A 27,214-nucleotide genomic window follows, 5' to 3' on the forward strand; every position below is an offset into this window, starting at 1 on the left:
TACTTCCTGTCTTTGTCTTTTCTCCTCTCATCTGTAATTGTCTGCCCCATCCTTATTGGCTCCTGTTACTCATTTCTCTGCAACTCCACATCTCAGCCTCTTTAACTACCCATTTACCCAACATATCTTAATCCACTCGCTGCTGTTCCTTTTGTTGTCTTTTTGCTTTCCTGATGTGCACATCTTCCATCCAGCCTTTTCAGCCTGCACTGAATCTGTCTTGCATGCCTCCCGAATCCTTCATTTAGGTTCTCATATCGACTACAAATAACAATAACACATTGTTCACACCTATTTATTGAATATTCACACATACAGAAAACACAGAGGCTCATATTATACTTCAAATCATCAGAATAATAGCAGTAATATGGTAATGATAGACACCGGAACAATCATAGTAATTATACTTTGATAAAATCATAGTAATACATTGATAAAATTCTCCACAGAGATATTTCAGGTTCACCGGAAATAATAATAAGCGATGACATTCCACTTCGGATCAAATGGGGCAAAAAAAGGAATCACTTTGGAGTTGAAATGAGGTCATAATGAAGGTAATACACACACATATTCACAGGCGCACACGCACACACATAGACTGTATGTATGTACATTTGGAGATATAACACCCAGTGTCGCCCAGCGACTGAGTGCAGTCCTTTTAAGAAATAGTTTCCATATTTGGCGAGGCTTTACAGTAGACTTAAATCATCCCCGTGTTAATCTATTTAATGTTGTATAAGTATATATGGCTGGTTTAGAAACAATAAGTGTTACAATCACACACTTTTGAATGTCAGCACCCCAAGTGTTCAGTTCAGAAACACAGATTCAGGTCATCTTTTTAAATCAAAGAAGTTTAAATATTCTCACAGAATATTACACAAGTGTGCGCAATCTCACATTAGACATATGGAAAATGTCTCCGATGAACTATTTTGCTGAGTTAAAGCCACATTGTTCACATGTCCTGGATTCTGAGGTTGTGTAATGCTTTGATAATGGCTGCACTTGTCTGCGTATGATTGAAAAGAAGCTCTCGTCGCTCAGTGACCCACTGCTGAATGCGTTATTTTCCGCTATCATAATTATGGCTGAACAAAGGGCTTACCTTGAAAAGCAGCCAGTTAAATGTTGCATAAATCAAAGCTTGAATTCAGCCTTGGAACGAAGGCTGTGCAGCTTGCTGAATGCTGCAGTCAGTATAAATGCACGTACTCTGTCATACTGTACGTTATATTTTCTTTGTGCAGCCATTTTAGCAGTGCCACATGAATTACAATCACTGTAATTACACGGGACAGGAAAGGAGCAAAAAAATCAAACCTGACTGTGATTTTTCTCCCCAATGCTGCTGTTGTATTAGGTGCAAACATAATCACTGTTTCATTTTGCCCTTTCACGATATAAAAATATGTAGCAGCAGGTGAATTCAGGCATCGCGGATGTTACAGATGACTCTGCTGAAGCAACGAATCTAGTTCTTAGCAAAGTTTCATAAATCTTTTGGGTACTGAAGAGGGGGAAAAGGCACCCCCATGAAGCTCAAACACAGGATAGCACCTTCTGTGTATGATGTATGTCTCAGGGCTACGATGCTCCAGGAAACTTTACAAGCAACCTGAAGGGGCAGCAGTTCCTTCAAATGGATCATTCTACATTTTGACTTGAGCATTGACTGGCAGCGTCTTGCAGTTGGTTGAATTCGGTAGCTCAGATACATTCATGTTCCTCTCAGGTTGATTTACCTTCTGGTGTGAGTTATCAGGCACACTGACCGAAAATTAAATCAGACTAACATAGGAGCTCTGAGCAGAATCTCATCATCCTGAAGGTTATGGTGTCCAATGAACTTTGCGGAAGAAAAAATTTGTAGCGTTACTGAACTGTTTGAACTTTCAAGTGTCTTGCCCCTCATCGTTAGAAATACAGTACCGACTAAGGTGGGTTATCTGCCATCAATCCAGTCCTATGTTGTTGAGGGGCTCAGTGTAAAAATCTAGTCTTGAGCTACCCCTCTTTTCTTTATATCTTGCTTGGTTTGGACTCTGGGGAGTTCAGTCCATGACCGATAATTTTCCTGATGATGTGCGACTGATCTGTTGCTAGTCAGATGCTTTCCAGATGGTATTGCATGTTAGATCAAAATCTGTTGGTATCTGCTGTAGAGAGTTTTTTAGGCCTCCCATTTCGTCTTTTGATATCCCTTTTTCCAATTTCCTTAAATGCTTTAAGGACACACTGCACATCATACCAAGATATGTCACATTTTCAGCTAATAGCTCTTTGGGAAACAACTTCCTGGTGCAAAAATACTATTTTTCATCTGCCAAACTGTGTTATGTTTAAGATATTTCATAGATTTAACTAAAAAATTGGAACAAATGATGCGCTTTGTGACAGGCAACTAGTAACAAATTGCCTAAAAGTGGTTCTTTGTGTAGACACAGTATTGTTTCATCACTTAAGTTAGATGTCTTTTAAATGTTTTAGTGATAGGTCAGTGTTGAGAAGCTTAACAAACAAAAAACATTTTTCTCAAAATGGTCAAGTACAAGGGCTCAACTGAAAATGAGTGAAAAAGCAGCAAAGCCTTGAGAAAGTCTGGAGAACTATTGCTTTAAATATCTGGTTAATTGGAAGGAAAATGTAAAGAAATACAGGGGTGGCTCAAGAGTTTTGAATAGTACTGTACATCATGGTATGCACTTTCCAAAACAAACTAATATTTAATTTAACCATAATTTAAGAGAACTTGGAGGCAGCAGGGTTCATATTTTGAGGGAATCAGAGAGTATGCACATCTGTTTTTTTCCCCAGGGGCCCCTAAACCAGTTGAAACTAATCATGATTTAATGTATTAGTAATTGTAGCTAGCTTCTAATACAATTTGGTGCTAATATAACTTTTTGACTAAAAAAATGCAAACTAATGTCACTCACCTCAACCTTGTGTGCTTTTTTAGAGCTTGTTAGCAAGTGTTCACACTTTTGAGCTAAACAAAGTAAACATTATCCCTGCTAAACACAGCATGTTGGCATTTTCTTTGTCATAATGTCATGGTAACATTAGCACTTAGCATGGCTTAATCTTAAATAAATCAAACTGCTGGTCTGACATTGTGGCCCACTGAGGAAGCCAGATGTGATGCCACAAAAACAGCCCAGCGTCTGCTTTCCTCTCCTGTTGCTCTCTAATGAAATTCAACTGAGAAGCTTCCTCAGCACGAAAACAAACTCTGAAGTACATTTTCAAGACGACAAAATGTTTCATTTCTTTCTGTAACAGCTATGTATCAACTGAAGGAAACATGAAGAACTTTCGTTGAAAAACTCTGAACATCAATAACTTATTTAGCTATACACCTCTTTGTAATAGATCATTTCAATAACAATAATAAAAAACTACCAGTACTCAATCACCTACATTTAAAAAAGCCAGAACTAAGCGAGCTGCTGTAGCACCTTATTCAAACTCACTTCTATATGATATATTAATCCAAAACCCCCTCTTTCCTGTTTTGAGAGCTGCACTGCAGAGAAAGGGTGCATGAAGGCCTCGCTTCCAGGAGTATCTCAGGCTGATACTGTAATTTTTCCTTTTTCTTTATACAAACGATACAGAAGGTTCACACAAGCTAAGCCACTAAGAAAAGCGTTTCATTTATACGAACGAGGATATGACAGTGACACGGCTGAGAGTCAGGCTATTGCTCTCGTCCTTGGATCGTTACGGCTGCTGACCCATCTCAACCAATCCTCACACGCTTTCATACACATGACCTCTCATTCTCCCTAGAGGGATGAGCATGAAAAATAGGATATATTGAAGTGTATGTGGATGGTATGATGGGGGCTCTTTTTTTTTCTTATAAACTCATTTACAAAACAACACCACTTTCTTGGCTATCCACTAAATATGAAGCTACAGCCAGATGTGCCTTAGTTTAGCTTTGCATAAAGACAGGAAAAAGGGGAAATGGGCAGCCACACTCTATTTAAATATGTATATTTAAATCAAAATATTTTAAAAAAGGTTGAAAGTTGGCGCCCACGCTAGCTTCCTCCCCGTTGTTTTCAGTCTTTATGATGAGCTATGTTAAGATGGGCTCCATAATCCAAATCTAAGTCTTGGAAAAACAAAAGCAAAACAAATGAGCATATTTCCCCAAAATGTCAAACTATTAATTGAAGCCCACATTATAAACACTTTTCTAAAAACATTCCAAGTCCATCAGCTGGGAAATTTTCTTCTTCAACCAACTGGAACACATCATAATATCAAAATACAGGGTACAGACAGCAAAGCACCCTCCATACGGACAGTGTCCCAAGGATGGACCACGAGTCCGGGGTTTAGGCATGATAAAGGCATGGCTCAGCGCTGGATGGGACCTCTTCCAGATTGCTTGGGGTCAGTTGGTCAGGAACAAAAGAGAAGAAGAAGGGAAGAAGGAGTTGGCGAGGGTATTAAAGAGTTTCTGACTGGCAGGAGGAACCTCGGGAAAGCTGGGGAGGTTTCCTTAAATCGGATGGTGTTGAGTTTTCAGCACACTGAGCCAGTTGGATCAGCCTCCCCAGGAGTGTAGAAGTCAGGGATGGGTAGACCAGTGTGCAGTGTGACCTAAAGAAAAACACATTTACACAAAAATGGGTTACTAAACTAAATCTATTCAATATATTTTTCCTCCTCCAGGGGGAGCTGTGGAACTATTCCCTCAAAGCATGAAGACTATTTTTCTTCCCTTTGGGAGGCATTTTGCTTCCTGGATACAGCACTACAAATGAGAAAACTGACTGGGAGCAAAAAAGAAATTCAAAGCTTCTCACTGATGTTGACTCTTTGAAGCTTTTTCTCTGTTAAGATTTAATCTCCCGAGGACATATTTGTAAAAGTTAGATAGTTGTAATGAATAATAACTGAACTCATGTGATGCTTTATTAATTCACAAGCAGAATCCTCACTTTCTGTTTGTTGCGGCGCTCCGGCAAAAGACAGAATTAGCAAATTAAACATCATCCCCCAGAGCGGCTCAGCACTTCCCCAGCATGAGAACAAATTTAAGACTGAAAGAAGAAATTAAAATCGAAAGGAAAACTATAAACTTGTTTTCTGCAATACCGTGCAGAGTCGGTTCATTATTTAGTCTCTGCAGTATTTGGATGTAAAAAATATATCCATTTTTACTTTATTTTTCGCCTTTATGCCTCGGTATGAACTGAAGTTTAAGGTTAGAGAGTAAATTCAGTTGGAAACAGATGATTGCAGTTACTTTGGTGCATGCATGGACTGAAATTTTCTACCTGGACGTTTCGGTTGAGGCTGATAGCGGGGTAGTAAGCGCCCTCCAAGCCTTCGAATGCCACTGGGCCCTGCTGCTCATCGTTCACGAGGAAGATGAGAATCCCACGTGTAAAGTCCAGCAGCACTCCTATTGTAGCTCCTTTAGTGATGCCACCGTCTGTCCTGTGTGGGCACAGGAAAAAAAACAAAGGATAACCGTGTTATTAATTTACCACGGTAACCCTCCAGTTCTGAGCTTAGATTTTCCATCAAAACATGGTAAAAAAAATTAAAATCTAGCAGTGACTTATTTTAAGTCTTTGTCACTTTAGAGTCTGGATTCTTTCCAGCCTGTTAATCATATTATCAGTGCTCATATTTATCATGTAGCCTGTAACACTACTACTACTACTACTAATAATAATAAAAGTAACTACACCATGATCACATTGACCACATTTAAAAGCTACTTAAACATTCATTTACAGATGACAGACAGACATTTCGGTTGCTAGGATCAAAATTTGGCTTAAACAACATGAAATCATGGTTTGGTCAGTCTGGTTGTATTATGTTGGTGTTTGGTGTGTTTAGTTGGCACACTTTAGGCCCCAAAGTACAAACTGAGCATCAATTAAATGGCACAGCCTACGCAAGTATCGTTAGAGCCCATGTACATCCTTTTATGGCCAAAGTATACCCATCTAATGATGGCTGCTTCTGGCAAGTTAACATAGAACGTCAAATCATCTCAATCTGAACATGGCGAAGAGTTCACCATACTTAAACAGTCTTCAGAGTCACCAGATCTCAATCCAATAGATCATCTTTAAGACAAATCTGCAGACACAGTGTGACGCTATCATGCCAATATTGTCCAGAATCTCTGGACAATGTTTCCAGCATCTTGCAAAAGGGAATCTTTTTTTAAGTGAAGCATTTTCCTGCACCTACAGTAATCTTATGCTAGAAGTAAACTTTATTTTACTTAGTGGCCTTTTATCCTGTGTTATGACAGGACAGTTGAGAATTGACAGGGAAGCTTGGGGCAGATTTAAACCCAGGCCTCTGCAACAAGCTTAATAAGTAAAACTGGTGTCCCTTTTCTAAACACTATTATACTGTACATGTAAAAGCAGAAGACTTCCATTTGTGATCGAAGAAATTACATCTGCATTAGTACATGGACAATCACTTGTCACTTTCTTTATTACCTATTGGTGTGCGAGTTGTTGTGCATGAACCAGGAGCGGTTATTGTCCACATACATGGCCCAGGCTTTGTCATCCTTCCCTAGCATCACATCCTTCAGGACGTCACTCCGAGCGATGCCGAAGGCTGGGTCAGGGTGGTTGTCATAGCGGTCAACGGTCATTTCCCAGTAATGAACACCTCGAGAGAAAGCAGTGTTCCCCAAGACCACTCGGTCATCATAGCTGTTGCACGTCACCGTCAGGTTGTCGTTGGAGAAGATGATGTCAGGGTGAGCGGACGCCGGGTCAAAGGTGAACCAAGCTACTGCACAAAGGGAAATGCGTACCATTAGGTTTTTAGTGTTAATAATATCAGTGACTGCGAGATGAGAGGCAATGATCATGATTTTACAAACACCACATAAAACCAGAAGGTAAAGGTTAGATGAGGTGAAGTTACACTGTAAAAATATCTGAATGGAGGGAACAGTAATAACATGAAAGACAAGAAGAAGACTTACTATCATTGTTATGATCAAACACGAATAATAATACCTAAACTATATACTTATACTACATAACTTAATCTATAACTTAATAAGCTTAACCACTTTTAGATAATCAAACTTGTGTCAAACAGTCTGCAAATCTTAACCGGTTCCTGCACGGAAAAGCAGATTAGTTTGATAATTATGGGTAAGGAAATTGTTAATAAAATAAAACTTAACTTTAAAATACATAACTAGAAACTTCTAATAGTTATTATAGTAAGAGATCAGTTCACCCAAACAAGAAAAGAAACGTGAAAGGTGAAAGGTAAAAGACTCTGTGTGGATGTTCATTTAGACTGTGAACTCAAGCTTGCTTGAGCCATCTGATAACCTCCACTATCAGAGCAGACTCTGCTGTGTTGGTCTACATAAGTTAAATTTGTATTGTCTTTAGGTGAACTGCTCCTTTTCTCTATTACAACACATTGCTTTTAAACTTCTTAAACCACATGCTAATGATAATTTTGCAATACTGCTTGACTCACAGCTGAAAGACACAGTAACAGATCTCTATGCAGGAAGGTAAACAGGCGGGCTTTTGCTGGGCTCCAGTGGACCTGCTTTTACTGGTGTCACCATGTGCAGCGACGTTCCATTACACTGCTTTATTTCCCGAAGGAAATAAAGCAAAGACATTTATTAGAGGCTTGTATTGCACGTTTAATAAGTGCAGCCCACAGAGGAGCAAACTGCCCACCTGCTGGGTTGAGTGTGAAGACCTCATTGATGAAACAAGCAATGGCCTGAAGGGGATCAGAGCAGAAACAGTGTGCAAGGAGAGTCATCCATACCTGTGCCTATAGACTGAATATCACATGGAGGGAGTCCAGCTAAAATGTGAAATGGTGGGGGGAGTGAAGAAGAAAAAAAGGAAAAGAAAAGAGGAAGAGGAGGAGAGCAAAGCGAAGCAGTGAAGCAGAGGGGTGGGAAGGGCGGTGGAGAGGGTAAAAAGCAGATTTGATCAGGGATCCTGGTTCAGCTCATTGGACATAAGACCAGAGGAGAGCCCCAAAATGAAAACAAAAGAGCTCCTAGAAACAAACCACTGCAGACTTAGAAGGAACAACGAAGGAACAATGAAAACAAAGCAATTGTTCTGAATAAGAAAAATAAGAAAAGGACAATCTGATCTGGAAGAAGGGTGCAACAACACTGAAAACGTCTGCGTGGTTAGATCACTTTGTACGCCTCCAACAGCTGCTGAGTGCTTTCTGTGTCAGGTAGGGAGGCTGTCTGGGCCTTTCAGGTCCACTGATGGATGACAAGCTTCCCCATCTATGCAGATTACCATTTAACTAATGGGAAAGCCGGTACATGGGTGGATTATACACAATCCAGCTGCTCCTCGAGGCCCTTGGGCTAAAAGGCGCAAAACACACCTTCGAACAGAATTCACATCCTGCTGCTGCCCACTGGATGAAAATCTTGTGTTTTGGAAGCCTTTAATTAATGTGATCATTTATTGTACTGCGTGAAATATAAAACAACAGAGGCTTTTTTCCGGATCTTTCAAATCCTTATGAAACTAACTAACTCAAAAAGCCTTGTGTCAGTCTGAAGAACATCAAAGAAAGAAGATTTTCTCTGCAGACTTAATATATAATATAATGTAAATACAGCATAATAATGAAAATATAAGGGTTTAACCAAGCAGCAGCAGGTTATGATTTCTTTAGATTCTCTGGAGTTAAATCAAGATTTCTCTGGTGTAAACTCCCAAATGTAGAAAGAAATGTAACTGAACTGTGATAATCAGTAAAAAAAAAGTAAGTAAGCCATTAGATTATATTACAAATGTTGTTAGAAACACCTGCCAGCTGTTTGCCAGCACGCAGATCTTCTTCATTGCATGACGTTACATTAACTACAACCACAGTGGTAACTACCCTTTTTTATGTTCATATAAAACACTTTGAAAATAATTCACTGTAACATTTCAGCTTATAATAATATCAATGGAAATACAGCCAACAGGATAAGATCATGCAAGAAAAGTGTCGGCATATTTGGGAAGATGTCAGCTGCACCTGAGGAACAAAAACATGAAGACAAACACGTGGGTGTTAAAAATGCTGAAAATATTTGCCTCTAAGAATAAATCTTGGTGGTTTGTAGAGCATCATAATTTCCAGCTTTCCATCTTGGGATAAAAAAGCTAACTGTGTGCCTTTTAAAAAAATGTTATAATGCTGTAATATAAACCTCCTCTCATTCATTTCCCCCACTTGTCATGGGAGCTACCAGTTCTTATATCATTAAGAACATCAGCAGTATTCTTTCTGTCAGCCGTTTAACTGTCACCTCTTTAACTGCCAACACACATCTGCTCATTATGCCCCTAATTAGCTCCCCTTGTAGATATACCGACTGGCTTTTGGCTCCTGCCTGTTACTGCCTTACATACACCTTTGCACGCCTGCCCAGCTCCATTTGCTTTCCTCGCTTTGTTTCTTTGCTCTTGCCACCTGCTGGTATAGCTTGTTTTGAGCTGGCAGCATACGAGCCCGTTACCTGCAACATGGATATTTATGACATTGATTTGATAATGATATTTTGCCTAGCAAGCAATCTTGGTGTTTATTTTAAAGATCAATCTACAAACTGAGCAGGACATTTTACAGTGTGGTAATGGCAGACTAAAAATAAAAGGGAAACGGCGAAATCTTAATGGAAGTGAAGCAAAAGTATCTGAGTATCTGAGCATTTGTAGCCAGAGGCTGCTCGACCAGTGGTGCACCCAACCTGGTTGGAAATTAAAATCACCAATAAAATATGGCAGCGCTGCAGTGTCCCACTGTGCAAGGACGTGCTGATGGTTTGACCATCTTTATTTATTGTGTATGATAAAAACCTAATTGCCAATGTTCTCTGTTCTCACTGTTTAAATGGAGACGTTGCAATTTCTCGTTATTTCTCGTCTGACCTATACAATACACTGCCACTGATAATTAACTAATATCAGCGCTGGCCTGAGCAACCCAACATGTAGCTCTATTTTAAAAAGCACAGTGTTCTGAAAGCTTGCTTGCTCAGTAGCAAATATAAAATAAACGATGGCTGAATTTTGATTCTCTTTTTGCTCAAAACTGTCAGTGAGGTAGCGCTCTTAAAAAAACAAAACACCAATTCATACTTGAGTCTTTGCTCTTTCTAGATTCACAGTGATTTAAATTTACAGTGAAAACAAGAGGAAGAAGGAGATGAGGCTCAACGTACTCTCAGAGGTCTGCATGATCAGTGTCTTGCTGTACTGGCCGACTCCGCTGGCATTGAAGGCCTTCACCCTGGACTTGTACGTGCTGTTGAAGTGGAGCCCGTCCACTGTGCAGATGGTCTCCGTCCCCACGTACACTTCCTGTAAAGACACACAGTGCTTCCTGTTATGCTGGCAGATGCATCAAGTGCGTAACTATGACACCAAAGAGAGTCCATTTCTTCTGGAGGAGTGTCCCATTTGAATTTGGTGGAGAGGGTAATAAGAGAGAATGCGAGCTTGTACAACTGAACGTGGGCACGGCAGCCCACACTTGAGTATAAATAGACATGGGGACACAACTCGCCAGGCTCAGCGTGGAGCTGCGTAGGTGTGACTCAGTGAATCAGAGAATAAAGGAGGAAGAGAAAACTTCCCTCAGAATTTTTTGGCATAGTGCTGCATCAGATGCAGGTACAGCAATACAAGGATTTTAGTTTATATTATAGAGACGCACAGACCAGATGGCAAATTAATATTTAAACACACACACACACACACACACACACACACACACACACACACACACACACACACACACACACACACACACACACACAAACCCCAAACCAAATCATCACAGATGCTGCAAAACATTCGCCACGACTCTCGTCTTGGTGCGTTTGTGTTGACGATCACACGCTAACACAAAAAGTCTCCAGGCTGTAATACAATTTGGCAATGGCTCTCTACCAATTAGCAGTTAGCAGATACAGTTTGTGAATCAGTTGGCAGATTGGATGCGAATGCTCACCATGTTACTCCACACTTGTAATTAAGAAACAGACAATTACAGAACACGAAAAGAACTTGAAGGGTGAACGACTACGACCAGCTGCTTTTAGCTTACAGTCTGCATTTAGGACGTATGTCTGCTTTTCATAAGTTTGAAAAACAAAACAAAACCGGATACGTTAAGAAATAGCTGCTATCCATTTCTAGTCTCCTTACAAACCACTGAGCAAAGCAACAGCTTCACAGTCAGAATCTGCAAGGGATCTCTGCACAGCAGGGATGAAAAAGTCCAATATTTTTTGAGTTAAAAGCTCTAGTTACTGCTGCCGGGGGTGTGCGAAATACTTTAATTATGCTGCACCAGCTGCTATAATGAATATAATGGACATAGTGCTTCTTTTTTTGGAGTAATGAGAGGATGCTGACAGAAAGTGCAGACTAGAATATCGAAGATGAGATGTTTATGTATGTGTGTGTGTGTGCGGTTGGCCTTCGGGGATTTGCAGGCTGCTTTTTATTGGCTTGTGTTCTTTTTATTAAAGGAGACCTATTACACTAATTTCCGACTCCATATGTCCCAGCTCTGCATGATTCACAGTTTAAAAAGTCATTATTGATGTTATATCTGGGCATCAGCCTCTGTCTGAAACAGAGGGTTTGAAAGTGGGTGGGGCTTCTCTGCTCACAGCTAGAGTGTTGTGCCCAGGATAGCCATATTAGGAAACATGCTCCCAATGACATCATACAGGGCCAAGAACAGAAAAAAAGAACTGTGAGAAACATTTTTTGGGTCTGATCTCGTTATCCAAAAGCTGTAATAGTAAAGAGAATGGCTGCGCCATATCACACTGTCCATGTTAACATTGGTATAAACTTTTAAATGGTATCAGCGTCCTGCGACAACATCAATGATATATCAACAACACAAGCCCAGACATGTCTGCAAGCAAGAGCAGGCCATCATTACCCCTCCCCACTCTGACTGCTTTATCACCTCTTTATGTGTTTGTGTTCATATTCAACATTTGTTGTTTTTTTCGCTTGGGTTCTGGGTTAAATTATTCTTCTTTTTAAGATTTAGTCACTCCATATTTCCGTTTAATTTAAGTAAATATATATTCTGTTAAATGCCATTAACTGTCTGAACCTCGAGCTGGTTCATGACAAATATTTATAAAGGGGCAGCCCCAAATAACTTCATCACCTATCATCGGAAATATCATTTGCTTGGAATATCGTGATATAGTGCTTAAACAAATGCAACACCTAAATCACAGAAGGAATTCGGTGAACGAAATACTGAAGTTGGAAATTTTTACTGACTTTTATTGAGGATTTTTTTTTGTTTTTAATTAAGCAGCGCACATTTTTTTCCTAGGTTACATATTGGAGATCATATATAGAGGAAGATATGAGGAGCACTTTTATCTCTCTTAATTTGCTCTCTTTAAATGGAGACTCATACTACTAAAGAAGAAGATTTTGTTTTCCCCTCTCTTCTTCTTCTTCTGTTTTTAATTAAACATTGCTTTCTTGCCTGCTTACAAAGTGTGAGCCTCAGGGCTATGTTGAAATAAAACCACATTTATTCCGCAAACCAAGTAACATGACTCATTTGTTTCCAACTCCGCGAGTAGGCTACTAATAAGGTTCTTGCCTTGGCGCTGCATCCGGAATGTTAATATCACTTTTAGGAAGCCTCCCAGATTGATTGTTGCGAAAATCAACAGGCCTACTATACGGAGGTTTAGAATTCAGACACAGATATGCTTTGCCATTGTACCCAGGGAATGGCTCAGGAGGTATAAGTTGCTGTCGTAACAAAGCAGGGGCTTCAGTGAATAGAAGCGTGGGGAGTATCTTATAGGATGGATTACATGCTAAACCTCTGTGAGAGTATGGCGACTGCTTTGATGCCGGATCACGCTTCCTACAGGATCATCCTAGCGGTGGTACAAATGCTTCCTCCTGACGCCGTGTCATTCAGGGCCTTGTTACGCTGCGTCACGTGACGTGCTCTGTACGACTGTCACACATTAACTTGAGTGATTTCAGCTACAAAATACTGCTGCCACATTCCCCTGGCTGAGCCGGTGTCCTCCCTGGTATCAAATGATGGAGTCTTTGCCCAGACAGAAGGAAAGCATGTCACATAAAGGTGATTTATACTCTAGCTGGTCTTGTTTTTCACTTTTTGTTTTGGGATCTAAATGTAAATATCACAAAAGTTCTCATTTAAAGAAAAATACTGCTGAAGCAGACAGATAAATTCCAGCCTGCAGGGACAAAACAGTACCTGCACTAGGAAACCTACCCTGAATGGCCCCCCATTTCCATCGTCCAGCTCTAGGATGTATCCTTCCACGGTGATGGTGGAGAGTGGTGGCTGTTTCCATGACAATGTGGCGCTGTTGTTCTGAGTGCAGCATTCCTCCAGCTGGAGCATGGGAGCAGCTGGGACTAAGAAGGGGACAAACGAGGCCAGATTACAGCCCACAGAGGTATGAAGAGACACACACTCACTCCCCAAGTGGATATAACGCTGCATTACAGCAAAGACAACTTTTATATAAAAGGACACATAGTGAGAGCCTTATAATGTAAGAGTGTAAATGTTTTAGATAGAATTTTGCACATTTAAGTAGAGCAAACAGTGGTTCTTAAAAAAATATCAGGCTCTCTGTCTGTGTACCTTTCATCTGTACAAAGTCCAGCTGGTGGATTGTTTGCAGGAGAGGTCCACTGTCCAGAGTGAGGTCAAAGTCACTGGTCATCCTGGGGGTTAGGGTCCCCTTTCCCCACTGACTCTCTGTCATGTGGACTCTCCGAATCAAAGCATCAGAGATCTGTGAGACACACAGTACAGATTAATCTACCGCTAAATCTCTCATTAATAATAAGCCTGCCAGAACATTTCAGCCTCCGTTCAGATGAAGAAATGCAGATAAAGATGCAATGATCCATAAATGCAATAATGGGATTTTTCTTTTCCACCAAGTGTCTAAAAGGTTTCTAGTTGTATTCCAAAAAATGTTTTCAAACTTGGATAGTTTCTCATTAAAATTTAAAGAAAAAAAAAAGTTATAATAGGTAAACTATGTTTTCTCCCATATGTCTCCTAATTCAGGGGTGTCAAACATAGGGCCCAGGGGCCAGAATCAACCTGGCAAAGGCTCTAATTTGGCCCCAATCTGGCTTTGGAACATACGAAGGGAGCCATAGATGAAAACCTTATGAAAAGGTTTACAGGTTTTCCTCCTGATAAAGATCTTCGCCTTTGCTATTCATACTACATTAAAGTAATTAAATAATAGATAAACATCTAAGTGACAGAAACGTTTATTCTTTCTTTTATTTCATTCTCTTTATCATCAGCATTTTGAATTTCGGATTAAATGCATAGTTAAATGTCTTTACACTGACAGAAAGGGGAGTTTCTCTGGTTCGACCCGCTTAAGATCAAAGACGTGGCCCACGACGTAAAATGAGTTTGTCATTCATGATCTAATGAAGAATTTTGAATGGTGTTAAAATCACTTGCTGAATAATTAAGATATCAATTTAAAAAGGTCACCAAACACGTAATGCTTGACTGGTGTCACAAGTGTGACACAGCATTTGCTCATCACCTCATCAGAACAAAAACGTCAGTTAGAGGCAGCTTTAGAAAGAAACATAAAGTTTTTTTTGCCTTTAAACAGATGTCAAGCAAGGTTTGATTTTAATAAGGCAAAATTGTTCCCCTAAAAAGCAGAGCTTGGAAATATTTGGTTTCTTTGGCAAACCATCATTTTACGTCTTTCTAATGAAATTATGGATCAGTTTTCCAACAGTTTAATTCCAGTAATAGCCGGAGAAGTTACTTTTTGATGTCAGCTGGAGGTGTTGTACCACCTTGTTTTAAGAAATCTTTCGTCCAGTTCTACTTCATTGTTTCAGCTGTAGCTTGTAAAAGTAAAAAGGACGTCTTGTGGCCATCTTACCTGCAGGAAACCACTGGGGTCATTTTCCTTGATGACTTCCAAACAGTACTCCATCAGGCCTGTGGTCTGACGCAACTTTACTGTACAGTGGGAGATTTGATCCCGCACCACCTGGAAAAACAGGGAGAACAGAAGAGAAAACATGTATAATACACTTACAGTTCATAATCACAAGCTAATCGTCATCCCTAGAAGAAAGACAAGTAATGAGAAGAAGGATGGATGTAGACAGACCTAAAGAAAACAAGGAAAGAGGGGAGAAAAAGCCAGAAGTTCAGACAAAAGATTAGGAGCAGGATCGTCAGAGTTATTGATTGAGTAACTCTTTTTCTCTTGAGACACAGATTGAGGGAGGAAGAAGAGGCTGACGGGACACTAGCAAATGATCCTGTAACTGACGTTAACGGAAGGAAAGTGACACTGTGTTTTCACACCCGGGCAGCCTGAACAGTCATCAGTAGTTACATCACAGACAGGGATGAGGAAAAAGTTGCCCTAAAATATCTTTATGAGTGATGACACGGCTCTGAGATGCATTCAGAGTTTTCAGATTTTCTGCCCTGTATTAGTCGTTTGATTTAACAAAAAATATAATTTGGATTAGCTCCATTAATCCTAATCGAGGGGACAGGAACAGAAACCCTTCCAGAGTAACATGTCGTCTAGAAATTCCCTCTTTCTTACCGAGACTGATGTCCGCAGCTTCTTTGCAACAGTGTGAAATAAACACAAGTGCCGGACAGGGGGTTGCTAGGAAACAGAAACTTCACCGCCACAGCTCCAAGGCTGAATGGAGAGGAAAATCCTTCCTGAAGCCGTTTGCTGACCAACAGAAGATGATTTACTGATGACTGCAAACAGGGCATGATAATTCTTTCTTTTGTAATTTTCAAATTTTAACTGAGAGTTGAGACACATGGAAATAATTTTTATGGTCTGGTATTGTTTTAGGTCTTTAGTGTATATTAATGAATATCACTATTTGTCTATGTGCTACACATTTCCTCCTGTCTTGGGCTTTTTCCCACCACCATGTGATTGCCTGATTGTTTGCACATGTTTTCAGTTACGTTTGTTTTTCTTGTGCCTTTCCCTCTCTTTATAAATATGCCTGCCTGACCTTGCACACCTCCTGTAGGCTTGGCACTTCACTGCGTTCATTTATCTTCCAGTCTGGATTTTTGTTGCATATTTTCTCCCCTGCAGCGACTTCAATTCTTTATTCCTTAATTTCGAGAGCTCATTTAAGTTGGTTATATTTTGCAACCTCCCACCTGTGTCCCTGGTGTGCCGGATTTGGGTCTTATTGTGAACGCACATGAAACACATCTGATGCAACAGTCTCAGAAGCCCAGTAATGTCATGAAGCATTTAGAGATTGTGCAATCAAAGCCACCGTGAGAAGATGTAGCCAAAAGGGGCGGATTTAGAGGTTCAAACTTTCTAACCCTCCTTCACTGAAACACACACACATGAGTCTTGTGCATAAATTTGCAGCAACAGTGAACAAAAACAAAGTATGTGGTCCTGATGGAATAGGAGTTTGCCAGCAGACTCAAATCTCACTTTTACTCACATACTCACTTTTCTGGATAGTTATTGCATGGCAGCCTACCTGACTCCATGTTAACTGTTCTATTGGTGCCTTTAGTCAAGGACAAAACTGGTCAAATATCCACCTTAGAAAACTACAGCCCAATTTATCTGGGTAGCATACTGTCAAAAATATTAGAAAGAATCTTTTGGGGATAGGCTTTGAGAATATAAAACAACTATTGACAATTAATTTGCTTTAAAAAATAAAGCACTAATTTGTGCATATATGCTGTGTATATGTGGTGCATTTATGTGCTTCTTCGATGGACCAAAGGTTTTGACCGTGTTAATCATAGTTAACTATTTACTAAGCCCCCTCATATCTGATAAGGATCTTGCATTATTAGTATTCATATCAAACTATGCATGTCCAGTGGGGAAGAAGTACAACCTTTCCTCGTCAAATTTATATGGATGATCTTTCTAAAACACTAAACAAGCAGAATACAGGATACATGATGGGGGAGAGCCTTATTAATAATTTGTATGCTGATGATTTAGTTGCTTTGTTCCTTATAGAGCTGGCTTGCAGCAGCTGCTTAGAGTCTGCTCAAACTATGCTTTGCAGTATGATATGAAATTCAACTCTGAAAAGAGTGTAGCAACGATCACATCAACTTACGGAGCCCTGCAGGGGACATGGGAGAAAAAAATATTAAGACGGACTTTTGCGAGATCTCGCAAAACTAACTCGGGATCTCGCAAAAGTTGAATTCCAACAATGGCGGCAGCTACTTAGTTGTAATATTACTCTTTCTGGGTCACAAAATAAACTTTTAAGATATTTTGAGGCGTGAATGTAGTTGTGTAAACGTCAGATATCTGCTCGGTTTACAAGACATCACATATTTGCAAAAGTGCTCCGACGTTTTCGGAGATCTGACACCCACCATCTCGAAGCTAACGGGAGGTCGAGACCTACTACAGCCGGGAGGAACACCGCTTTCCCGGCACATCGTGCCTTGACCTCCCGGTCGGCTTCGAGCTGGCGGCCTCCGAAGAATGCGGCTAAAACTTTTGCGAGATCCCGAGTTTGTTTTGCAAGATCCCGAGTTTGTTTTTGCGAGATCTCGCAAAAGTCCGTCCTAATTTTTTTTCTCCCATGTCCCCTGCGGGGCTCTGTAGGGCTCCGTATCAACTAAAAAGAATCGGAAGCAAAATTTTCCCATTTTGTTTGGAAAATCTAATTTTTAAATGCACTGACTAAAGTGAAATATTTGGGCCATTTCATCAGGAATCTTTAATATGTGACAAGCAAATATGCCAGTCCATAAATTATGTTAAAATGACATGAAAACGTTTCAGTTGGGCTATAATGATGCATACAGGATCAAGATACAAGTTTTTTCTCCTGCTTTTGTAAACGCTGAAATTATTGGTTATTCATTTTGTATATTTATATTTTTATTAAAATGGCCTATAATGTCTTAAATAGAGTTTGTCTTCCATGTGGATAATATATTTGGCTCATCCATGAAAACACAGACATGTATGTTAATTTGTCCTGTTATTCTTTTGATCTCCATTACATCACGGTATGTAACTCTTTTTGCCAGTGAAATGTCAAAAAAAATGCTGTTCATAATAATAAAAAGGTGTATTTATTGTTCTTCTCTGCAAGCTATATATTCATTAATACAAAGTAATCGATTACAGGCACTTTTGGCAGCATCACTGTTTGATAAACACTTATTTACAGATATGGACTGCACTGCACGGAAATTCATTTAGCAATTTTACAAACAGCATCACTGAAGATAATAATTCCTAAAAGCTTTATACTGATAATCCTGGTACCCTAGGCAGTTTATATAGCAAGTTTTATCCAGATTGATTAAAGCATCTTTAGGGAACATACATCATTATAGTAAAATAAAATGCCCTTAGTTTGGCTTACTCTAAAAACTATTCAACGATTCACTGGATACTCCTAAAAATCTTTGGATTTGTGTTTTTAAGCAAAATCTCGAGATCAGTCAGCCCTGCTCAGGTGACATTACAGATTCTAGTAAAAATATCTGCAGCGTTTCATCCTTTTGCTGGGCTTTAGAAATGAGCGAGCACTTACAAAGCCTTAGTCCATTCCTACTGAGGCGGCGTGAACTTAAATGAACCAGATTTAAAAATTCGGCTCCACCTCTGACATTCATACAAATGACAACAAAAAGCAGGCTTGACCGCTTGCCTGGTGAATTAATATTTACTAGGACACACTGAATCATTTTCAAACAACTCTCTGGAATGAATCAACGTTTCTCTCTCTGGTGAGAGAAGATTTCATTTCACCTCTGACAGTTCGGTTTACATTTCTGTGGCTGAAGGCCAAACCATCCCTGCTGTGGCAAGCTGGAACATCCATAGCCCCGCAGTGGCCTGGCAGAGCTCCAGGAAAAGGCTTCTTACTGCTGTCGCTGCCTGCTTAACAATCACTTCACCGTCCCTTGTCTGCATGTGAAATGTTTTAAATTCAGTGTATAAAGAATATCTCTCTTCAAGGTGCAAAAGAAGTGCTGCCAGCTTTCATTACATCCTTCCCTTATTGTCATCCTCCTCTTTTCTCTCTCAGATTCGATGCTCCCTAACAGCTTCTCTCAGCATTCTAGCCATCCTCCCTGAAATCTGCTTTAAATCAGCTTCCCAATAAGATATAAAAACTGCCGCCGGCAATAGTGCTCTGCCAGATGATCTCCGGATAATCAGCGCAGGGAAGATTCATTCGTCTGAATTTAACCGAGAATGAAGGGGCTGCAGCAGCTTGTGGTGGGACGGCAGTGGAGCAAATTTAGCATCTTGATGAGAGAAATTAATTGAGAGACAGAAAAAGAGAGTGAGAGATGGTGGATTGAGAGCCAGAAAACACAGTGCAGGACAGCGGTAGAGGAAGGCAGAGTCTGCTGCGTTAAGTGGGCCACAGTCTCTGCACAGCGGATACAAACTGTATCCTCTCATGTGGCTGGTAGGGTGATCAAGCACTTTGTCACAGAAGCTCCACAGTGATGGTAAAACAACAGGAAACCGAGGGATGATGAAAATGTAAGACAGTGATAGTGCTAAAACAAACAGCAGTTTTGATAGCACGTTTGATTTCTTCATAGTAGGAAACACTGAGAAACGTGTTTGCAGTGGAACAGGTGCTTATTAAATAAATGAGCACATACTGGAGTCACAAATACTACCTCATAAAAACACACTAAAGACACATTTTACATGGGAAATGCACTGGAAACTACAAACCTCATTCACCTATTCATACAACTGCTTTTTTAACCTAACATCCACACACTCACACTCTGATGGATGCATCGCGGGAAACTCTCTATCTTGCCCAAGGAGCTGGGGATCAAACCTCTAACCTTCCGGGTGGTGTATGACTGCTCTACCTGCTAAACCACAGATGCCTTAAGATGCAATAACTGTTCTGTAGTTACTTCAGCAGTTACTGTTTCTCTGTGTTGTTAGCTGCTGAGGAGGTAAAGCTTCTTCTACCATTTTCTATTTGTATCTGCTGTAGTTATTAGGCCACTGCAGCACTTGTGTCTGTGAGCTACTGTGGCTGCAGTCTTTGAAACTGTCCCCTTCCAGGACACAGGATAACATTTGTAGACCGACAAAAGGGGTGTGTATGACAATCATTAAATGAGGGTCAAATATAAAAGAACACACAGAAAAATAGTTTGTTATTAGAAACATTAAACATTAAGGTGTGTGTGTGAGGATATGCTGCACAGTGGAGTGACGATAAGAGGAAGTGACAAGTGCCACATCCACTGAAAATCAGCTGTCAGTGAGAATCTGTTAGCGTTTACTATTAGAACTGAAGCAAATACAGCAGTAAGCGACCCATGCATACATGCATAGGTCAAAATAACAGATTTGAAATGCATTTTCTTTACTGACTGATCTCAATTATTTTCTCTTGTTTTTGCAGAAGTCCACACGACAGACAAAAACCCAAACATGTTTACCCGGGAAAACCAGTCACGCATTCAGAATAATAATAATAAGCAACTACCTTCAACAATTTTCAAGCAAAACTACTGCCTAAGTTTCATAGTTATAGCTTGAGTATAAGACTATTTTCATCACTTTTATAGCGCTATAACTGTCATGGTCTTGGATCTCAGAACAAGGGTTGTGAGTCAGGAATTTCTTTTTCTGTGTCTTCATTATGGTTTGATGCTCTCAGGTATTACTGGCTGAGGGTCTGTAGCGTATTGTTGTATCGAAGCTTTAGTCATACCTCAGGGTTTTTGAGGTTTCTGGAGTTCTTTGTGTTTTGTTGGTTCTGTTAGGGTTCATAGTTCTTTTGCTTTTAGTTTTGGCTCATGTTTGAGTTTTTTTTCTTTAAATTACATTTTAGTCCAAGATCGATTTCTTTTTGTGTCTCTACTCTGTCTCTATCTGTCTCTTTGTCTTGATTATGTTCTCCTGTGTCTCCTTCCTAATTAGCCCTCTCTGTGTATGAATAGCACTTTCTTCCTTGCAGTCTGAGTTGGCTTGCCTGTTGTACTTGCCTTTTCTAGTTTCTCTGTCCCTGCGACCACTACAAACTTTTATACATATTAACTAGCTATTTAAAATGTTTATCTATTATCCATCTATTTTCTTTTGCTTATCCGGTTTACGGTCGCGGGGTGGCTGGAGCCTCTTCCAACTGCCATAAAGCCAGGGGGGAGATGCACCCTGGACATCTCCCCAGTCTGTTGAAGGGCTTGTTCATCTATTACACTAACCCTGATTCCATTTTCCCCCATACTAGCAAATGGTTTCAACAGGTTGTTCATAGCTTACAATGTCAGTTGTTCAGCCATACTTTTAACGAGCTATGACAACCATTTTTTTCATTACTGATATAATTATAATTATAATCTTCTGAGTGTCTTTTTCTACTGCCTAGCCATTACTTTTTACTCAAACTTATTCAGTTCCAATCAATTCTTAAATGGTAATTCTGGCTTTTGTTGTAGATTACCTCCAGACTACTGCAGAAGTACCCCTTGAGATACAGCCCTTGTTGGGAATCTCTGAATTAAACTCTTAATAGAAAAAGCGATCATATATCTTGAACATAAATAGCCTTTAGATCTAGAGTTTCTTGTCTTGATTAGTTCTCTATTGATTGTCAGGATCTGACAGAAAAGATACAACTGTAGTGGCGAGTAAGACCCTTATACAACATTAGCAGTCTCAACATTAACAAGTAATCCTCCCACACTGAATAACCTTCAATAACAGGCTCTGCTGCCTATCTCGCTGCAATGAAAACTGTCATTCACAATAAGAAAATGAATCATTTGAAATCTGCCTCCGCTTTTCTTTATACTTCCAACCACATCTCTAAGCATCCATTCGGTCCAAAATACCTCCCATGCCTAGTTAAAAGTGAGAAGGACCCTGAGAAGGAGGGTTCCCCTGGAGTAACACAGTCGGTTCAACAAGGGGGAAAGCAAGTGGAAATAAAAATAGCCTCAGAGCCGCTGTACTCATTAACCAACCCGAGCTGGGTGAACAGGGGACCTAGCAACCAGTGACAAACTTTGCATGAAGCAGGAGAAGATGCAGACTGACTTCGTTTCTGATTCACTTTGTGTTGCTCTAATCAGCCTTCATCTGCTGAATCTGTTCCTTGAAGAATCCAGTAAAAGAGATTGAGAGCATAAGAAGTGGGCCCCGTTTTGATCATATTCAATACAATCTTCACATTATATTAGAGGACCGTGCTGATGTTTTCTTTTTTCATGTTTCCGTCAAATGAAATGTGCTTTACAGAAAAAAATCCATCGCAGTGAATTTAATTACATTCAACATTTTTGCTGAGATGTATGCAGTTAAAAGCATCAGCTATATCAAAGGAATAGTTTGACATCTTGAGAAAAACCAGGCTTTCATACCAGGAGTTAAAAGATGCATGCCCGAGCACTATATCTGATGATAAAGCCAAGAGACATTTAGCTCAGAATAGCAAGTGGCGCAGTTGAAAAGTGATCAATATACACAATAATATACACAAAAGACTGAGGTGACTCGTGTTGTTACTCTGATGTTGCAAGGGGGTAAGCTTGTTTTCCATGAAAAGACTTGCAAGAAAACCTCCAAGGCTGAAAACCAAAGCCACCTTGGAAATGCCAGATCTGCAGTTCTTCATCATCCCAGAAGTATAGAGTTCCCACTGGTTCATGAATTCCATCATTTTATTAGTAAATTACTAATTAGCATGTATCTGCGTCTGCAATTCATGCACCTTGCTAAGGCTTTAGCCACACAGACCTAGAGGCAACCTCTCGTTGCCGGGTAAAATTGTTCACAAAGAGGGTGCTGCACCCAAAAAATCTTTTTGATTACTTTGGTCACCAGCAGACTGCTGTGGTCACATGTAGGTTGCATGGAAGACGCTAACTTTGGTGCAAACACTTGCAATCTACTCTCAGAGCAGTAGTGAAACTTGAAAAAGTGCAATGGAAACAGAAAGCGGAGAAAGTTTGCCTTCTAAGTAAAAGCTGTGCCGTACCACTGCAACCATCACAGCAGACTCTTTTTCTGTGTCACATACATCTCTGGGACCAGTTTTGTGCTAGTGATTGCAAGCAACCTTCAACTACTTGCAACTAGCCAGGGAGTACACATTACTCTGTGGGCAGGACTCTAGGCCCGAGGCTTTGCCAAGTGTGCTAACTTAAGAATCAATAATTTGGTTTAAATATTGACACTGTTTCTCTAAAACTTTAAGATAGAAGCAATCAAATGCTAGAATGGAGGCGTCAAAACAGGATTGAACAAACCAATAGGTGACATCATCCATCTTTTATATACAGTCTGAGAGCCTTTCTCTAAACCACAATGTTTTCATATCTAATGAAAAGATGTGAGCTATGAACAGATCTGTAAGGAACCGAGTGTTACTGAAAATGTGAAGTCACTTTTTTAGATCTTTTCTTGTTGGTGCATTAAAGTGCTTGTTGGAAATTTGAGCCTCTGATCTATCAGAGTCTGATGGAGAACAGAGCTTTTTTACACACTGACATTCATGTTTTTCGGGTAGCTTGAGAATCCACAAAAACTTTGTTCTGCAGTCGACTCAAGGAAACCACACATCAGAACTGCTGGACACTCAGTCCTTAGTATTTACAGCAAAAGAAATAACAAAAAGAAAGAAGACTATAAAATGCTTATGGTGATAGATTACCAGTTAAGCCAGTTTAAAGGCCATGTGATTTTCCATCTGACAGAAACTGTGAAAAATTGCTTCCTGGAGGGAAAAAAATCTGTCAGAAAACTTTTGAGGTTAAAAGATTAAGCATGCGGTTTATAGCCAAAGCCTGCAACACAATCCTTCAGGCTACAGAGAGGGCTGCAGCCTGCCCTGCTCATGTCCGGCTTTGCGTCTAGGAACCCGAGGGTGAATGAGTCGAACAGGAAATTATATTAGGCTGTTGGAGACCTATAACAGATTGCAGGTTTTCAAAGGTGACTCAGGTAATTTTTTTGATTATAATTCATCCAATTGAATAATTCTTTTACAAGACATCAACATGGCATTTAGTATGTCGTGTTTTAGCTGTGCACAGATGGTTTGAATCAGCATTTAGAAGATAATCTTTACAGACTGTCTGCTTAAAGGAGACCTATCTGGGGTTCCTTTTGTATCCACTCCAAACCTTCTGCCTCTGCTGCTTCTCTACACAAACACATGGGTCAGTCCTCCTGATGTGCTGGAATAAATGAACCTGACTCATGCTATGAAGGACTACTTCTCGCCTCCACAGCTTCAAACAACAAGCTCAACGTGCTTCAGTCACCATGGCGACCAGGCTTCCTTGTCAGGAGCCAGGACCAGAGGAGAGCAGCAGGAAGCTCTGCTGGAGATGCCAAGTGATCTGCAGCAGCCTCGTTTTAAAATCAGACTCAATTGATTTAATGTTTTCTGCTCTTTTTACAGCTTTTATTGTGAACCTCGTGTGCTTAAATAAGCTGTATTATTCAGGCTATATCACTAGTTGCTCAACTGGACACCATGTTTTATGCAGCTATCAGCATTTATAAGCACAGACATCAAAAACTTCAGCATCACCAAGAGCGTAGCAGGACAGAATTGTGTCTCATTCAGCCACAGCTGCAGGATGAATGTCCATGCCAGAGTTAACACAGTTCCTGGAGATGACCTCAAGAAAACAAGCTTCATCTCAAATGATCCTTTCTCTCCTCTTTTAGCTGTGCCTCGTATCTACACGAGTGAGCTACGCTGCCCTCCAGGGGACAATAGGAAATAAGAGAACGCACGAAACTTCGTTTTCTTGCATCACTGACTCTGTGGGAAACTCCTATGATTGAAGAGGTACCCCTGAGTAACCGAGAAGCACATTCACATGTGAGATCAGCGCGGAAAGCATGAGAAAAATCTGACATCTGAGTTGGAGAAATGTGTTTCTCCAACATTAAGATTCAGCGTACGACACATGCAGACACCGAGCTGACAGGCGGGATCAAATCAGCACTGACATGCATTAAAATTCATCTGTGTTGGAGGTGTGAATCTGTCCAGTGTCCCTTAAGATCCATCCGTCTTTGAAAATTCATCCACTGAGAGGACACAGTTCATTTTTCATGTGCATCGTGCCGCACACCACTGCAAACTAAAATCATGCCTCCTATAGGCAAGAAAACACTGCAGCAGTGACGGCACTTGTAATAGCCGAGTTTCTGAGAATCACTGTAGTTTAGCCAGTGGTGAGGGTTTAGTGTCCCTATTCTCTTCTATTGCAGATCCTTAGGAGAGTATGACTATGTGGTGTTTATTGTGTCATTTTTTATTTACAGTTTCAGGAGATTACAGGAGGCAAGAATGTCACATCAAGGATGCGAGTTGAATGTAACTGATAGCCACAGTGCCTCCTGTGGAAAAGTAATTTCCATGAACATCACATCTAAAACATATACAGTGGGGCAAAAAAGTATTTAGTCAGCCACCGATTGTGCAAGTTCCCCCACCTAAAATGATGACAGAGGTCAGTAATTTGCACCAGAGGTACACTTCAACTGTGAGAGACAGAATGTGAAAAAAAAATCCATGAATCCACATGGTAGGATTTGTAAAGAATTTATTCGTAAATCAGGGTGGAAAATAAGTATTTGGTCAATAACAAAAATACAACTCAATACTTTGTAACATAACCTTTGTTGGCAATAACAGAGGTCAAACGTTTACTATAGGTCTTTACCAGGTTTGCACACACAGTAGCTGGTATTTTGGCCCATTCCTCCATGCAGATCTTCTCGAGAGCAGTGATGTTTTGGGGCTGTCGCCGAGCAACACGGACTTTCAACTCCCGCCACAGATTTTCTATGGGGTTGAGGTCTGGAGACTGGCTAGGCCACTCCAGGACTTTCAAATGCTTCTTACGGAGCCACTCCTTTGTTGCCCGGGCGGTGTGTTTCGGATCATTGTCATGTTGGAAGACCCAGCCTCGTTTCATCTTCAAAGTTCTCACTGATGGAAGGAGGTTTTGGCTCAAAATCTCACGATACATGGCCCCATTCATTCTGTCCTTAACACGGATCAGTCGTCCTGTCCCCTTGGCAGAAAAACAGCCCCATAGCATGATGTTTCCACCCCCATGCTTCACAGTAGGTATGGTGTTCTTGGGATGCAACTCAGTATTCTTCGTCCTCCAAACACGACGAGTTGAGTTTATACCAAAAAGTTCTACTTTGGTTTCATCTGACCACATGACATTCTCCCAATCCTCTGCTGTATCATCCATGTGCTCTCTGGCAAACTTCAGACGGGCCTGGACATGCACTGGCTTCAGCAGCGGAACACGTCTGGCACTGCGGGATTTGATTCCCTGCCGTTGTAGTGTGTTACTGATGGTGACCTTTGTTACTTTGGTCCCAGCTCTCTGCAGGTCATTCACCAGGTCCCCCCGTGTGGTTCTGGGATCTTTGCTCACCGTTCTCATGATCATTTTGACCCCACGGGATGAGATCTTGCGTGGAGCCCCAGATCGAGGGAGATTATCAGTGGTCTTGTATGTCTTCCATTTTCTGATGATTGCTCCCACAGTTGATTTTTTCACACCAAGCTGCTTGCCTATTGTAGATTCACTCTTCCCAGTCTGGTGCAGGTCTACAATACTTTTCCTGGTGTCCTTCGAAAGCTCTTTGGTCTTGGCCATGGCGGAGTTTGGAGTCTGACTGTTTGAGGCTGTGGACAGGTGTCTTTTATACAGATGATGAGTTCAAACAGGTGCCATTCATACAGGTAACGAGTGGGGGACAGAAAAGCTTCTTACAGAAGACGTTACAGGTCTGTGAGAGCCAGAGATTTTCCTTGTTTGAGGTGACCAAATACTTATTTTCCACCCTAATTTACGAATAAATTCTTTACAAATCCTACCATGTGAATTCATGGATTTTTTTTTCACTTTCTGTCTCTCACAGTTGAAGTGTACCTCTGGTGCAAATTACTGACCTCTGTCATCATTTTAAGTGGGGGAACTTGCACAATCGATGGCTGACTAAATACTTTTTTGCAACACTGTATATATATATATATATATGCTGGTCCTGTATGCCCACATGTTGCCATGCACAAGCCATGTTCCTCAAACCACCTAC

General features: G+C 40.5%; 1 protein-coding gene across 6 annotated transcripts in view; it reads right to left on the reverse strand.

Annotated features, from left to right (window-relative positions):
- Positions 1-289: 289 nt before the first annotated feature.
- Positions 290-27,214, reverse strand: part of trim9 (tripartite motif containing 9) — a 54,229-nt gene continuing 27,304 nt past the window's right edge. The window contains exons 4-11 of one of the 6 annotated variants that reach the window (XM_080870695.1): positions 15,005-15,115; positions 13,714-13,867; positions 13,336-13,481; positions 10,250-10,388; positions 7,825-7,863; positions 6,504-6,804; positions 5,310-5,472; positions 290-4,629 (exon numbers count right to left, since the gene is read on the reverse strand). In XM_080870695.1, coding sequence (XP_080726821.1) covers positions 4,552-4,629; positions 5,310-5,472; positions 6,504-6,804; positions 7,825-7,863; positions 10,250-10,388; positions 13,336-13,481; positions 13,714-13,867; positions 15,005-15,115 — 1,131 coding nt within the window. In that variant the 3' untranslated portion in view covers positions 290-4,551. Of the gene's footprint in view, positions 4,630-5,309; positions 5,473-6,503; positions 6,808-7,824; positions 7,864-10,249; positions 10,389-13,335; positions 13,482-13,713; positions 13,868-15,004; positions 15,116-27,214 lie in introns of all 6 variants that reach the window. The other 5 variants (XM_080870698.1, XM_080870694.1, XM_080870697.1 and 2 more) reach the window with 5 other exon arrangements.

This window comes from Rhamphochromis sp. 'chilingali' (assembly GCF_963969265.1).
Source record: "Rhamphochromis sp. 'chilingali' genome assembly, chromosome: 21".
NCBI classification, from domain to species: domain Eukaryota; kingdom Metazoa; phylum Chordata; class Actinopteri; order Cichliformes; family Cichlidae; genus Rhamphochromis; species Rhamphochromis sp. 'chilingali'.